The following is a 16,750-nucleotide window of genomic DNA, read 5'->3' on the forward strand; positions in this document are numbered from 1 at the left end:
ATCCCATGAGAAGCATTAAGACACAGATCCTTTCTCCGGCAATGACCTGAAACCTCAGAATCCATAGCTGCCATCTGGGGCTCTAACAAGCACCACCCTCCACTTCAAAGCACCTCTGCCTTTAGCTCTGCCCCTTCCAGAACACCCTCCTGGCCTCCACCCCACGGCTCCTCCCACCCACCCCCAGCCCAGATCCCCAGCCAAATCCTGGCCCTCTGCTCCCTGCTAGTGGGTCGGTACTGCATCACGAGGCTGACGACGGACTGGAGCAGCCCGGATGTGGCTCAGATGAGCTTCTCCCTTCCTTGTAGACCCGTGTTTCATCATAGCACTGCCCACCCCCAGGGCAGTGCACCAGCTGACAGACCCCATCTGGCTATGGAGACCTGTGCCCTGAGAGCTCAGGGCCACCAGGGTCAGAAGAGAAGGGGCTCTGGGGCCAGGCCTCCCAGGAGGGAGGCCCAAGCATGCTGCCACCTCTCGGGTCCTGTCCACTCTTGCGTCCATGGGCAGGCTGACTGGGCCACTCCCAGACTCAGTGAGGCAGTCGAGTGCTCTCATGCCGGTCTCCCCTAGCGGGCCCTGCTCCCCACACAGCCCGGCATCTGCTTCCCTATCCAGCCCGACTTCCCCTCCAGAGGACTCCAGGCAGAAAAACAGGCTGGAGGGGTGCCTGGGTGGCTCAGTGGGTTAAAGCCTCTGCCTTCGGCTCGGGTCATGATCCCGGGGTCTTGGGATCGAGCCCCGCGTCGGGCTCTCTGCTCAGCGGGGAGCCTGCTTCCTCCTCTCTCTCTCTGCCTGCTTCTCTCTGCCTACTTATGATTTCTGTCTGTCAAATAAAAAAAAAAAAAAAAAAAAAAAAAAAAAAAAAAAACCTTTAAAAAAGAAAAACAGGCTGGAAAACCTACCACGTCAGAGCTCTGTTTCCGACTGTCCAGTGCAGAAGCCAGTCCTCCGACACCCTGGGGGTCCTCGTAGGTCACCCTGGAGACAAGCAGCACAGTGAGTTCCCTGCAGTGGTCCCAGAGGATGGGGTGGTGACCTAGAACCACTTTCTAGCCCTGGCACCTCCCTCACGTGTGCCTGAAAAACCATTCCCCACATCCCTGGCGTTGAAGGGCTCATGCACCGTCTGACTGCAGCTATAGCTAGGAGGCCAGGGTTCCAGCACTGGCTCAGCCCCTCCTTTCCTCTGGGTCTGGGACACCGTCCCCCTCAACATTCATCTCAAGGAACAATACTAGGGCATCTCCAAAGCCCAATGACAGAGGACGTCAAAAGTGCCCTGAAACTGCAGGCAACATTAATTCTTATTTTAAAAGCAGCCGCCGCAGTGGCCTTTGACAAGGCAGGTGGTGACAGCTGGTGAAGCGTGAACGGGGCCTCGGGTTGGGTTTCTGGTTAACCTGTTGATGCGTGAGCATGGGAGCGTGGAAAGCCGAGTGCCCCAGGGTGCCGGGCACCGGCAAGAGGCAGGAAAGCGTTCTTGGCCTGCCTCAAGATTGAACGAGAAGCTCAAAGCCATATTCCTGTGCCTCCCTGAGATGCAGAGAGTGGTCTATTTTGGGACCAACGTCCCGGATTTCATATGGCTTCTCCTGGCAGGCGCTGCCATCAGGGAACCCTCTGCCCACACCCTCGCGCAGGCAAACCACGCTGGTAAGAGCTACTCCGTGCCGTGCCTGGTGGCCCCCCATCTCCCAGCTCCCCCTCGGCAGCACTGGGAGCGGGAGAACGCAGAGCACTCTCTGGTGACTGACGGGAGAAATCCAACCGCAACCAACCCCAAGGCGGGGAGCTGGGGGGTGGGGGTGGGTGTTCATTCAAAGTCTGTGTCTACTGCCAAGTCCTCACAGACATATTTCAGCGTTCTTGGCAGCCCTGGACTTGGTAACTAAAAGGCGTCTTTGTGCTGGCCTGTGACCAGGCCTGGGTCCATCCTCCCCCAATGGCTTCCGAGAGCCACCGAAACGGTCCCCACGTACGTCTTGCGCTGTTCAGCCAAGGAGTTCCCTCTCGTCTGGGCAAACATGTCAAAGCCGTCACGGGGATTACACTGCTGGAGTGAACTGAGGGTGCCGCTGACGCTCTCCGTCCCCAAGTCTGTGGCGACAAAACAAAGGAGGGGATGATGAGAATAAAATGTGGCCCGTGGACCAAGGGTCCCGAGGTCCGGAAGTCAGTGGACAGGTTAGGGTTCTACACAGGGAGGCTGGGCAGCGGGGACACAGGCCTCTTCTCGGCACCCCTAGCCCACCACGTGCAGGAGGAGCCATGCTGGGGCCCAGATGGGGAGACAGAAACCACGGGCCCCAGAGCTGCTCAAGGTGGGGAAGAGTCATTATGAATGAGAGGGAGACTGCTGGCAGCAAGGAGGAGACCAGGGCCGGTGTCCCTGCAGACTTCCCATGGCGCTCTCATCAGTACGCTCCTCGCTGACTCAGTCACATGTCTAAGCTCCTGGCTCATGTATTTCCTTGACAAAGATTTCGCAGGCACCCACCACGTTCAGAGCCAGATCGTGAGCGGACCCAACTAAGACTAACGCGGTCCTTGGCCTTACGGCACACCGAGTAGGTGGGGGACAGACAGATGCCCGCAGGACCTAGCTTGAGATAATTAGAAGAGACTCAAAACTGACCCACGAGTGGGGCTTAAAGGACAAGGGGGACTCTGTTGCGAGGAGAAGGGGGAGAGACAGGTACCAAGGCACAGAGCCGGGAAGTCCAGGGTGTGCGGAGTGAACCATGCTTCTGGAGACAATGATGAACGGAAAGGCTAGAAAGGCAGGTGGGCAGTGGCTGGGCTGTGAAAAGCCTCAAAAGCCAGGTAAAGGAGCCAATGAGAAGGACACCAGACCTTTTTTCTTAAAAGGTTTTTAAAATTTATTTGAGAGAGAGAGAGAAAACATGAGCAGAGGGAGAAGCAGGCTCCCCACTGAGCAAGGAGCCCAATGTGAGGCTCAATCCCGGGACCCCGAGATCATGACCTGAGCTGAAGGCAGACGCTCAACAAACGGAGCCACCGAGGTGTCCCTAGACCTTTTTTTTTTTTTTTTTTAAAGACTGATTGAGAGACAAAGAGAGAGAGCAAGCACAAGCAAGCGGTGGGGGAAGGTCAGAGGGAGGAGAGAGAGAATCTTAAGCAGGCTCCATGCCCAGCGTGGAGTCTGACACAGGGCTTGATCTCATGACCCTGAGACCATGACCTGAACCAAAATCAAGAGTCGGATGCTTACCCGACTGTGCCACCCAGGCGCCCCAATACTAGACCTTTATTTAAGATGGAAGGCAGAATTCAATTTGACTTTCAGATATTAAATCTGGTGGCCATATGCTGGGTGGATTGAAGGCAGAGAAATCTGTTCCAAAAGAGAAACAGTGGCCATGTTGGATTCCTGGATTCATGAGATGCTGAGAAGCCAGAATTACAGCAATGGACAGGCCACTAAATCAAAGCCCGATTCAACTGAAATGGAATGAAGGTATAAAGAAAAATGTTTTTTTTTTAAGATTTTATTTATTTATTTGACAGACAGAGAGATCACAAATAGGCAGAGCAGCAGGCAGAGAGAGATGGGGAAGCAGGCTCCGTGCTGAGCAGAGAGCCTGATGTGGGGCTTGATCCCAGGACCCTGAGCCGAAGCCAGAGGCTTAACCCACTGAGCCACCCAGGTGCCCCTAAAGATAAATTTTAAAAAAAATTTAAAAAAAAGGCAAACAGAAAAGCAAGGGGGGAAGAATTTTGTGAGGCCTGTGTGTTATCACTTCAATACTATAATTTTATCTATTACAAATCGGTGTACCATCTAGTGTATTTGTAGCATCTAGAATCATATCCACACTCACGAATGGAAAAGTGGGAAAGTGGTGACTTTCTTTTGTTTTAGGCTTCAGACAGCACCCTGGGCTGCTGGTTAGTTCAAGAAGAGCAAATACACCTGCACCATCGCCTCCCGTTTCCAAGCCCGTGGCAGGCATCACCAATCAATCACAGACTCATCTCCCAAGCAGCATCCTTCTTAGACCTTGTCCCAGGCTGCGGATGAGCTGAAACCCATTTGCCATCCTTGGCCTAGTTAATTTGAGAAGACAATCACTTCGACCACAGAGAACATTCCAGATAAAACACAGCAGCTACCGTTCCTCAAAGGCAAATAGCTTCCAGTTGCTTGGAACTCCCCCCACTGACCCCTTCTTTCCAACACAGGTTTAAACTTTGAAGTTTAGGGACAGAAGTCTTCAACTAAAGGTGCCACAGGGTGTCAGGGATACACTTTTCCATGGATCCCTCTAAAGGCTCTTTTTGGGCCTTCCAACCAAGAGAGACAAAGGGGCCCTCAGCCCTGACTCACAACCGGGAAGTGGACTGAAAAGAAGGCCCTTGATAGCCCTGTGAGACACTTACCTAAGCCTGCAAGCTGAGAGGAGAGAGAAGACGGGGGTGCCGTGTTCCCCACCATTGGGCTCACCACGGCTGGAGACCCCGGGCCCAGGTCTATTAAGTTGTCTTCCGTCACCTCGTTCAGTACCTGCCAGCATATAAGACAGCGGTGAGCCCCCGAGCCCCGAGCTGAGGTCCTAGGTCTGAGCCGGCAGGCCCGCTGCAGGGTGCCCGAGGAGAAGCAGTGATGCTGCACTAGTCCAGGAACAAGGCAGTTTTCCTCACCAGGACTTCAGGGCTCCATGGTGGCCCCTGCCCATTGGCTCCTCCCTGCCGTCCCCAAAGGAGGCAAGTGAAGCAGTCACCAGGACAGTTGCTGTCCAGGGAGCTGTAACTTGGGGCTTGCTTGCCACACTCCCGCCAGAAACGTGTCTGCTAGTTCTTCTGCAGTATCCCATCAGCCAGAGCTTGCTCCTTCATTACCCTAATTTTTTTTTTTTTTAAAGAAAACTCTACCCTCAACGTGGGGCTTGAACTCACAACTCTGAGAGACCCATGCTCTAGAAACTGGGCAAGCCAGGTGCCCCTCCTGACCTACATATTTAGCCCCCACTTAGAAACGCCAGAGGTGAGACCAAACAGAGGGAGGTCTCCCAGCATCTGAAGAGGAGAGAATTCTGAAGGAATACTTACTCCATTACTGGCATTTTGCACCGATCGGCCTGACCTGTATCGCTCGAACCTAAGAGGGGAAGGGAAAGCAGAGTGAGGAGGGACGATGTAGCACAGTAATGCTCGCTGGTCCTGTGAAGAGCTCCTAGGGACAGAGGCTCCAGGAAAGGAAACCAATCTGGGCCATTTGGGGGACCAAGGAGAGCGGATTCCCCCGCCCCAACTTCGCAATGCCTTCCTCCGGAGGATCGGCCTCCAGGATCACCCACAAGCACATGGAGGTGAGGGAGGAAGGTGTTGGCTGGCATGTGCCATCGTAAGGCAGTCATTATAAGCATCCCCAGCTGGGAGTCCCCTCACACTCTGGGCCCAGAGTGCTCCTCTTTCCTGGAAGGGGAGGCTGGCCCAACCATTTTACCTGGGGGTAGCTCAGATATGGATCTGCAAAGCCAGCCAAGAAATGCCGTCCCCTCCTTTTTCACAGAGCTGTGCTCGGTGTGATTAGCCTATGTCACTAAAATGCCCCCAGCTCAGTGTGCTGGAGGAGAGGGGCTGGGGGGCATACAGGGCAGACGCCTAGAGGAGGGAGACAGGCGCAGGCCCTTGGCCTGGCCCAAAGACTCCCCAGCAGTTGTGGATGGGACCTGGCTAGGAGCAACCACAGAGAGCCTCTCTTCTCCCGTACCTACCAGGTGGGGAATCCAAAGGCAACTGGGAGGCATGCATATGGACTGCCCTTGCATTTAAAAGTTCCAAAATGCCACAGGCAAAGAGGTGGCTAAGAGACCTCCTGCAGCTAGAGGCTGGAGAAACCAGCCTTTACTGAGACCTGCTGGGCTCAGCGCCTGGTGAGTAGGGATCCCCATGAGGGAGAATCCGGTTAGGCCGTGTGTGCCCACTGTGGTTTCAAGAGAGACTTGGGTGTTTTTATGAATCATGGCCTATCAGGAGAAGCGGAATGTTAACAGACCTGAAAGGTTTCTAATCCTGGAGTACCTTTCTCACACCATCTTGGAGGGACTAGTAGTCTTATCAATAGCACTCTAGCCAGAATGGCACCTCAGGGCTTGCCTCTGAATTTGTGGTCAGGCCGGCCATGGCAGACTCGGGGAAAATGCTCACATAAGCCCGTCTTCCTGTCCTAGGAGGGGCAGAAATGGCTTTAACAGGTGAAAGGCCGGGCTCATTTAAGGTAGAGAAACTGGAACCACAAGACAAAACCAAGGGGTCTCAAGCTGGGAGTCAAGGCACCCCAGATCTGCTTCTGATCCCCAAAGGACACACGAGGCCCCTGGGTGGCCCCACATTCTTACTAAAGAGGTTTCTTCGAAACCTGTCCCATAGACCCAGGACCACCCATCCCTGCTCCCCAGCTGAAGCAGAGACAAGGCTCGGGGTCATGACGCCCATAGCAAAATGTCTAAGCCCCCAGACCCAAGTATCTGTCCCATTGACCCTAACTGATGCCAGGTCATCCCGCTGTGAGTGCAGGGATCAGGGCCCCAAGTCTCTGAGGGTCGGGGGCCTCAGACTTGGGAGAAGGTGGGCCTGGGCAAGGTGCCTTCTGGTGCCTTTGCTGGGGAAAGCCTGAGCCACAGGCTCCGAGTGATGCTCTGGGAGCCGCGCCTGCCTTTTTCTCCTATTGACAACTCCTTCCCCAGGGGAGGCTTTGGAAAAGAATTTTCAAGCTGGTTACCTCAAATCTGAAAATGATTTGGCTGCAGAAAAAACTCAAATGAACTCTGTGTGTGTGTGTGTGTTTCCCTAAGCACCCTGCCTTCTTTGGAATACTCTAGACATGCTACCATTTGCAAAGGGAGGGGAAAATCTCTTTTTCTTCTTTCTTTAAAGATGGCAAAGAGGAAGTCTTTTTTCCTTGGCGGAGATTTCCCCCCCCCCCTTTAATCCTTTTCAAACTCAAAGGACCTTCAAAGGGGCAGGTGCAAGCTCCCCGGGCCCCAGGGCCCCAGCCCTCCCCTCGCGCGGGCCTGGGGGAAGTGGGGGAGGCAGGGCAGCCTGAGGCTTGCAAAGGGCAGAGCCTAATTCTGCCCGTCACCTTCCTGCTGCTCAGTTCCCAGGAGAAGGAGAAGCATTTTCCCTGTCAGCCGAGAACAAATTAGCATCTCTGATGAGCATTTTCCAACCCTCCTCTCCCTCTCCCCATTGTTCAGGAGAGAAATCCCTCCATTGGCAACCGTCTCTGGGCAGGATGAGAAGGGACCCAGGCCCCACCTCTCGTAGCGGAGGAAGACGTTGTTGAGGTCATCGTTGACATGAAGCAGTTCCTCGGTGACCTCCTCGTTGGACACGCGGGAGATGAGCTCCACGATGCGCTGCTGCATGGCCCGGCAGGTCCTGTTCAGCTCCTAGGGAACACACGCGCCTCTGGCTAGCCTGCTGGGGACACTGCGTGTCCCATTCCACCTCCTCTGGCCAAGTGGGAGCCAATTCTTTAAAATCACAAAAGGAGTGCACGCTTGCCCGAGAAAGCCAGATGTGGGGGGGATGCCAAGTGGAGGGCCCCTCTCTCACTGCCTGTTGGCCCAGAGGAAGCAAGCTCTTTTAACAACAGAAGGACAAGGGTCCCTAGCTCTGTACTCTCACGTACATATCGGCACAAGTTTGTACAGAGCGTTCTTTATGTCTAAAAATATGATCCTTTGCAGCTTGCTTTTTCTCTTCAACAGAATACTCTCGTTAACCCTTCCCCATTGTCTCATACGGCCCCGCCACTCTGTACCATGAAGCATCTCCCCATGCTTCCATTGCTGGGCATGTGCCTTAAGGCCTCTTTTTGGCTAACGCAAACAATGCGGCCAGGAACATTCATACACACACAGGCTCCTACATTTGTAGCAGTGCTTCCATAGGACAAGCTCTAGAAGTGGAACTTCTGGGTGAAATGGTACACGGTCATTTAGAATACGGACTGGTAATCACAAAAGACCCTCCAGAAAGACGAGACCAGGTCATCTACGCTCCCAGCAACAGCAAGAGTGTATGTCATGACTGTATCAGGTACATTCTGGTGGCACGTGTGACATCTCGCTGAGGTCTGAGAAGCTAGCAAGCTGAAACGTCTTCCCGAAGAGGACTCCAATGGACCCCCGGTCACCACTGGAGCCCGCTCTACCCTTGGAAGAACTGTTCCCCTCAAGACAGACCCTTCCCACTTTCTGACCTGGCTTCCACAGGCTCTCCCTGCTCCAGATGGCAGACTGACTCGCTCTCGCTGAAACCTGCCTGTGGAGCTCCCCGAACCACCTGCCCAACTGACCACAGGAATGTTCTACAGAGAAAAGCTCCGAGTCCCATTCGGGGTGAAACAAAGAGGGAGGCTGTCCCCACCACCTGAACACCAGAGGCAGCCGATGACCCAGTGCATGAAGGGGATGAGAGATGCACCAGAGTTCGGTCCTTCCTTCTCACAGCTCAGCCTCCAAACCACCTCCTTTGGAAATGTTTCTGATGGACGTAACTGCTCTAGACACCGCACATGTACACGATCTCAGTTCGGCTTCATATTCTGTCTCCTCATCTGGCCAGCTTGGCCAGAACTAGGTTTCCCCTTCCACTAGATCAGAAACACCACGAGGGAGAAGCAGACACCATCATTTCCTACCCCGGAGACGACCTCAAACCCTACGCTGAGCCACACATGGAGAAAAGGCCCAGTAATCATCTGCTGAGTCGAACACAGATGTGGCCAGATGTGAAGCAGGGAATCCCGGGGCTCAGCAGTGCTGTGTAACACTGAGCCTGGCACGCAGGGGCATTACGGCTGGGCCCCTATCTGCCTCCCCCTCTACACCTCTACACCCCCTCTACACCCTCTAGCCCTCAGCCCTTGAGGGCAGGGCTGGCCTCTCTTGGCCCAATTTCTCCAGCATCCATGACTGACACATAGAAGCTACACCCTAAATACTTTGGAAGGAGGCAGGCTGCCTTCCTTCTATTCACACTTAGTCCCAGGTCTCTAAATAGTGTTCCCTTACACACTCATGTGCACACACACTCCCTTTACCACTGGACAATGAGTGTCCTGAGCCTGATCCTGCAGATAAGATCAAAGTACGGACCTTGACAGACCTCCCCGTCACAGAATAAGCAGATCGTGACCAGCCAGACACCAGGTCTGGAAACTGCTTCTGCCATCAGCGCTCCCCCGGCTGCTCAGCCTGCGGGGGCTCCTTCCCCAAGAGCACGGGCAGCTGAGGGAAGAAGCCCAACCCACATGGGTCAGCCCACAGTCACCCCACTACAGAAGGGGTGTCAAGACAGAAGGTTTCTAGATTTAGGCAGCGGGGTCCAAAACAGTCTGGTGTTTACCGAAGGAAAAAAAGCTTCATTGGAGAGCCTCTGGATTGCTGGGCCCTGTCTGGTTATGGAAACACCGCCCGTGTCTTCGTTCTACCTTGTTGCTGGCCCTCTGTACAACCAGAATGCTGCTCTGGGTTACAGGGCCAGCAAGCCCGACGTCCAGACCTTCTAAGTTTTTTCTGTGAAGACAGTCCCACTCTTGGTTCTCCTACGACTCCCATTCTAGGTTTGGGAGAAGGCAAAGTGATCCTGGAACTAAGGGGCTGTCAGCAAATCACTGGGTATTCACAACTCCTCTCTCCCTCCCCCTGACCTGGGACTTCAGGGACCGGCTGCGCCGGCCAAATCACCCCCCACGGGGAGTGATTTGCAGAGGAGGGGAGGCCAGAAGCAGACTGAGGCTGGAGGGGGAAGGCTGGGGACACCTCCACTCTTCAGTGCTCTGAACCCTTGGTCCATGCAAACTACTTGCTCCCCATCACTGTCTTGGCTCAGGATCTACATCAGCTTAGTCTTCTTGCTGGCCCCCTCTCCACTCGGGAGAACAGGCAATTCTCATTCACGTAGAATCAAATTTTCCCTCTCCAGGACTCATCCCAGGCCCCAGTGACCCAACAGTCAGCATTTATAAACATACCCGCATGCATTAGAATAACATGAGGCAAATGTAAAAAAATTAATCGCACAGGACATCATATCCAGTAAGATGCCAAGAACTGTCCATTCTCCACCACTGTGAATGGGTCATATCCCCCGGCCGGCCCAGAGAGGAAAAGGGGAAAAGGCCTGGGACCTGAAGCCTGGCCAGAACTCGGTGATGGATTGCTACAGTCCCAGCCACGGGTGCTGGTAGACACCCACAGGTCAAATCCAGTCACGGCAGGGACAGTGACTACACAGGAAAACCAAAGGCTCAGCGGAAATCCTAATTACAGAAACAAAGTGCGCTCATGAGTGAGGGCTAGGATGAAAATCAAAAAACAAAACAAAAGCCCACACAGATGAACTTCTGAAAAAAGCTATCACGTTAGATCACGGGAAGGATCCCACGGCCAGCACTGAAGTGAACAATGAAAATAATCTAATCATATTTATGATACATCGTTAGAGCGCCCAGAGCACCTTCTCAGGGCGTGTAAGGGAGCACGGATTCGGATTCACTTTAAAGGACCAGCCCTCATTAAGCAAAAGGAAAAAGACATTTGGCCATTCTTGGGCAGCAGAGCCTGCCTAGTGCTTTGGAAGACAAGCTGGAGACCAGCCAAAGCGCGTGGGGACGAAGAACAGGAAAGCCAGAGCCTGGGGACATAGGTGGCCAGGTGGCGGCCAGAGGGCAGAGGCACAGCGCCTGGATCCCTTCCTGGATGTGTATATGCCCCATACAGAGGAGACAAGCACTCAAGGTGTCTGCAAACAAAATCTCTGATGAGCAAAAGGTTCTGGAGCCCCAGCCATAGGCCCACTCCCTCTGGCAAAGGCAGCCACCGCCCCCTGCCCCCTCCCGCTCCAGACAGGTCCAGAACAGGAAGTGTGGCTCTGTCTGGTGTTTGTGGCCAAGCAGCAAGCCCTGGCTCCCTGGGCTGGGGAGGGAAAGGAAAGAGGTCAGTGACTTCCTATCCAAAATGTAGGCCAATCCCAAGACGGAAAGAGGTCCTGAGCCACCCTGGCAGAAGCTGGTGGCATCACCTCCCAGTGCCACCGGCCTTCTCCCAAATACCCTTCAGACTTTCTAGAACAGCAGATGGCCTCAGGCCCCTTACTGCTCTGGGGCCCCCAACAAGTCAGGCCTCTGCCTGCCATGTTCCTCTTCTTTTCCACCAAACAAATTCCTACTCACCCTTTAAGGCCCCAGAATGTTTCCCCACCCCAATGCTTAACCACAGCATTTTTAAACGCAGAGAAAAGATTTTAAAATGCTATAGTAGAGCCCTGGATTCTAGCTACTATTAACATTTTATACTTCCAGCTTACCATGTGTCCACCCAGCTATCCATCTCCCTATCTACCCAGAATGTTTCCTGGGGTCCTCCCCCAACCGTACACACTCCAGACTGGACCTACTTCTGCTCAGCACTGCTGCCCCATATGGTCAGAGCTCCCTCCCCCTAGCACCTCTGGCTTGCGTGTATCTCCATTAAGTGAGAACAAGCCCTTACCCCCACCCCAATCCGTAGAAGCCTGGGAAGAAAGAGTGGGCCTCAAGGATGGTCCACCCGAGTCAAAGGAGAAACAAACCAGACCGTTCAGGAGACTGAAGGGGATGTCTCAGAAACGTGTCTCCAAAGCACCTGAGCCACTAGACAGAAAAGGGCAGGGATGGACTCAGTCTCCCCCACGGAGCCCATGCCCTCCTGGGTGTTGGGAACCAAGTGGCAGGCAGCAAGCAGCCATGTCTAGGTCAGCTCTCCAGTGTGCTCTGGGCCTGTTTTTCCCTGGGTAGGAAAAGGGGGTCGGAGAAGTGGGGAAGCTCTGCAGAGGGCCCCTGAGGTCCCCCCATGGCCTGGGGTTTGGGACACTCCCACCCCCCACGGCAGCCAGGGCGGCTCCCGTTTTATCTCCCAGACACTGCAGTTCTCTGTGCAATTTTATTTGTGGATAAAGGGTCCCCACACTTCACAGAAGTGTTTGGAAACTGCGAGATGATGTCTGAGATCTCTGTTAGCTCTAATATTATCAGCGTGGAGGAAGAATGAGACCCCAGGGCACAGAATGTGGCGATCTCATGGACCGTATGCACCAGAAGCATCTGCTTTGCCCTTTGCACTTGCTGCCTTGTTCCCCACAGCCCTCAGCTTGGGGCGCTGGGAAAGACAGCCCCGGACCCCAAGGGCAGAGCCTCGCATGCTCTGATCCCAGAGGGGCACTCAGGGGTCCTTCAAAGAGCTTTGCCTAAACTGGCCCAGAGAGTCTGGCCTGGAGCTTCCAAATCAAGGATGTCCCAGGGTCTCTGTGGAAAATTTTACCATGTCCTTCCTTCAAGCTTTTAAGTTACTTTCTTCTTCTTTCTTAAATAAGATTTTATTTTAAATAATCTCTACACCCAACAGAGGGCTTGAACTTACAGCCCCAAGATCAAAAGTCACACACTCCACTGAATGAGCCAGCCAGGTGCCCCTATGTCATCACCTTAAAAAAAACAAAACAAAACAAAAAAAAACTTAAAAAAACAGTAAGGGCGCTTGGGTGGCTCAGCGGGTTAAGCTGCTGCCTTCGGCTCAGGTCATGATCTTGGGGTCCTGGGATCGAGTCCAGCATCGGGCTCTCTGCTCGGCAGGGAGCCTGCTTCCCTCTCTCTCTCTCTGCCTACTTGTGATCTCTGTCAAATAAATAAATAAAATCTTTTAAAGAAATAAATAAACAGTGAGAAAAAAACAAAGAGATTGAAGGGGAGAAGAGGAACAGCACATTGAGATTTCTGCCACCAAACACCAGCGGGCTGTCTGCAGGACCTCCGTGGGGTCACCCGCAGCCAGACCCATGGCAGGCGTGGTTGGGAGACCTTCCTCTGCCTACGCCCCCCTCTAAAGCAGCCACACGGAGTGAATATCTTCTCATCCTAAGTCACGAGAGCACACAGCTTGCCCTGGTCATTCTTCCTACCATGCAACAGCCAGGACAGGCATTTCCTACACACTGAAGACTTTGGCTTCAGCCTCCTCCTATGTCCGGTTCTCAACAGAGGAGGGGAACAGCTGGTCAGTGTTCTTTGTGCAAAAGCCCTCCATCGATCAGAACTTATTAAAATAACCTCTTTCTAATTAATCCCAATGCCTTTATCTTTTCTTCAAGGGACATTCTCATCCCCACCTCGCAAAACACTCTTTTAATCATCTTTATGGATTTCCTCTGAACCTTCTCCAAGTTCTAAGGAACGCGCAGAGTAAGGTCCTGAAGATCTTTCTACAGCGGCAAAGGAGGACGGGAAGAAGAAGAAACTCTTTGTTAAAGGGAAGGGGGAATAATGAAGCCAAACATGGAGAGTAAACTAGATCTCTCTAGAGAAAATGGTCCTGGACATCCCAGTTTTTGTTGAAACGAGATGCAAGAAGCAGGAGGGGATGAGCCATCTGCTACTTGAAGAAACAACGCGGAGGAGAGCTTCTTTTATGATGTGTCGGGTAGCCAGGCAGGAATGCCCAATTTGGACATCACTGGATTAATTAAAAGTTATTATTATTTGAAAACAAAGCTCAGGAGGCTAATTTGGGAGAGACGGGGAGTTGCTGGATGACAGCCTCAAGATCGTTAAAGATTTCCAAAACCGGACTCCCAGGCTGTAGCTAAGGACATGAATTTCGGCAGACGTAGATACGGTCTCAAATTTCAGGCCTGAACCCACGTGCCCACATGCGAGGTACGGAAGATACGGCTTCCCAGCCCCATGAGAGATGGAAGGTTTTCGGTTGATGGAAGCTCTCCATTTTATAGCCTCCAGCTGAGAACTCATCTTCAAGGTGGGCTGCCAACAGCCACATCTGTACCACACAGACCAGGCCCTGGCAGGGCTCACAGCAGTCTTCAAATATTTAAGGACCGACCTCTGTGAAAGAGGACTTTGTTTTGCTCTGTGGTTAGAGCAGACAGACTAGGGTAGCAGTTACAGGGAGGCAGACTTTAGCTTGCCCTCTACAAGGATGTACTGATGATAATCGCAGGAGGTCTGACCTGCGTATGATTTGCCTGCGCCTGGCACTGTGCCAGCCACCTCGAACAGACAGTTTTTTAAAAGATTTTATTTATTCGAGAGAGAGAGAGCTCCTGCATGAGCAGGGGGAGGGGCAGAGGGAGAGGGGGAATCTCCAGCAGACTCTGTGCTGAGCGTGGGGCCTGAGACAGGGCTCGATCTCTCGACACTGAGATCATGACCCAAGCCGAAATCAAGAGTTGGCCGCCGAACCTACTGAACCACGCAGGCGCCCCTCCCATGGACAATTTCTATCCTTCCAAGGGGAATGTGATCACTCCGGGGCCTGCCCAGTCTCCCAGTCTCGCCCAGACTGTCAGTGGTCGGGCCTGGATGTGAACCCAATGATTCTTTCCGCCCTCCTGCGGTGCTTCCCGAAGTCTGACCAGGACATGCGTGTGGAGACGAAGTGTTTCCGTGAGCTCACACAAACAGCCTGTCATGTCAAGAAAATGCTAAGAAAAATGAGGTGGCCGGTGAATCCGAACACGTGTGTGGAGCTGGACTAGTTGCCTAGAAGGTCCGTCCCAGCTCAGGGAGTGGAGGGCTCTGTCCCGGCACAACATTCCCTCTGGGCCCCCTGCCTCAGTTTCCCTCAGGGGCTCCGGCTAAGATGATGGTACACCATAAGGAGTGGTCCCAGTCTCCCTTCAGGCTAGTGGCTCTCCTGCCCAGCTTCCCTGTGGCTCTTCAAGGCCATGCCTGAAAGTACTCTGCGAGGCACAGGAAGCAATTGGGGACATCACCATCCAGGACCGTGGTTCGCCACCCCCAGTGCATCCTGGGGCGGACACCTCCAATTTCCTCACTTAGCGTTTCCTCCACCTCCTACCCAGCAATTTACACTCGAGTCGGGAGAGGCTTCTGTTGGCGTGAACATTTGGGTTGGTGACAAATGGGTTTATTTCCATGGCCCCGGCCAGCACCGTGAGCTCTGGACAGCTTCTGCCCTGCAAGCTGGCTGCCTTCCAGCTCAGCTGAAGGGTCCTCAGGCCACATTCTGATCCTATCACTTTCCAAGCAGCTGGTGACATTTTCCCACGCGGAGGTCTCGCTGTTTGGGGTAGCCCCCGCCCTCGGGAGCCCCTGCCCTGCCAGCCTCCAACCACCCGGGAAAGACGACAAGAGGAGATGTCAGGGATGACTGAGGAGCCAGGCCGGGAGCCAGCAGGGCCGCGGCTGCTTGCACAGAGCTGCCCGACTCCTGAATCTCCCGGGCTAAGAAGCCAGCCTCCCACTGGCACCCAGAGCCATTCTTTCTCTGTTTGATTTATAAGATAGCAGGGAGGGTTGGTAGGTTTGGAGTTGGAACAAAACAGAGGGAAGGAAAACGTCATGGGAAGCAACCTATTTTTGAAAACTGTGAGCTGACGCCAGGAGATTAGGTTCTGTTTGTCTTGGCTGAGGGGCTTGTTTAAGCGCGCGCGCGCACACACACACACACACATGCACACACGCACGGAGTATGCTTGCTGTCTGGGTCTACTCTGGCTGTCTGGAAGCATGCTGGCTTTGTTCAGCCCACCCCCTGCTGCCAGGAGCTCAGCTCTGTCCACTGCAAACCACCCCCTGTCAGCAGGAATTCTGATGCTGACACAGCACAAAGCTGCCTCAAGAGGCCCTCCCAGTTTCTAGATTGTTTCTGGACCGATCTCAGATTCCTCTGTAGCGCCTAAGGCCTGGAAGAACTCCCCCTATAGGCTGGGAATGGAGGTCAGTGGTGCCTTAAAGGGACACTGGGTCCCCTAGTGTGTGGCATGCAGACAGCTGACCCCTACTGAACAGAGGCCAACCAGGCCAGCTGTAGGTGTCAGGAGTGAGGTCTGGGAGAGGCCGCTTGGGGCTCCTCGTTTGGGCTGGCTGAGGGTACTCGGCTCGGCTTTAAGAGCAACCTGATGTCCCGGCTTCATGGAAATGACCCGCTTCCTGTCGGCCTCCCGCACCAGGCTGGGCGCTCCTCCAGAGCAAGGACCACGCTCCACGCAACTTTGCTTTTTCTGTGTCTGGTCCAGAGCAGGTCTCCACCCACACTCATCTGCTTGGGAGCTGATGGCTTCAGGGGAGGAAGAAGGCACAACCAGAAGCGGCCTGGGAGCAGGCCCGGTCACTGTGGCCAGGGGCACTGCTGACAGGCGGGACCACCCGGGTTGGGCTTTCAGGGGCTGCAAGTAGGTGCCAACAGTGGGTTGGGAGGAATGGCACTTGGTGGGCCAAGACTGCTGGCTCCGAGTGCCAGACAAGGAGAGCGGCAGCAGGCACGTCGTGAGGCGCTCCTGCCAGCTCGCCAAGCCAGTCTGGCTCCTGACCTGTTTACTCAAGCATCTTGCCTTCCGCTGAAAAGATCTGGCATTTGCAGCTTAGAGCATCTCTTCTCCACCCCTCCAGAAGGTCACTGCTTCTAAGGGCAGCGCTGCTGCCACTTCCTACAAATGCCAGAATCGTCGGAGACGGCGGTGGTGGAGTCGATTGCTAGCTCTGGTTCTGGCTCACCACGATCCCTGACACTAGCCTGAGGGCGGCCCTGGAGGCCAGCCCTGCTCCTAGACCCCTTCCTGCCGCGACCCCAGATCTGCAGGGTGCCCAGGGGGCAGGGAGGCCAGTTAGCAGCAAATGCCCAAGAACTATCAGGTGCCCAACCCCGGCCTGGACTCCTTAGTATTCAGGAGAAGAAGCCTCCACCTCCTCTCAGTC

General features: G+C 54.1%; 1 protein-coding gene across 3 annotated transcripts in view; it reads right to left on the minus strand.

The window, feature by feature from the left end:
• The window catches only part of TOM1L2 (target of myb1 like 2 membrane trafficking protein), a 118,835-nt gene that overhangs the window by 14,016 nt on the left and 88,069 nt on the right, over positions 1–16,750 (minus strand). For all 3 annotated transcript variants that reach the window (XM_080825299.1, XM_080825298.1, XM_080825297.1), the window contains exons 8-12: positions 7,288–7,421; positions 5,077–5,125; positions 4,408–4,531; positions 1,986–2,103; positions 909–984 (exon numbers count right to left, since the gene is read on the minus strand). In XM_080825299.1, the coding sequence (XP_080681425.1) occupies positions 909–984; positions 1,986–2,103; positions 4,408–4,531; positions 5,077–5,125; positions 7,288–7,421 (501 nt within the window). The remainder of the gene's footprint in view (positions 1–908; positions 985–1,985; positions 2,104–4,407; positions 4,532–5,076; positions 5,126–7,287; positions 7,422–16,750) is intronic.

The sequence above is a fragment of the Martes martes genome, assembly GCF_963455335.1.
Source record: "Martes martes genome assembly, chromosome: 16".
Classification (NCBI taxonomy): domain Eukaryota; kingdom Metazoa; phylum Chordata; class Mammalia; order Carnivora; family Mustelidae; genus Martes; species Martes martes.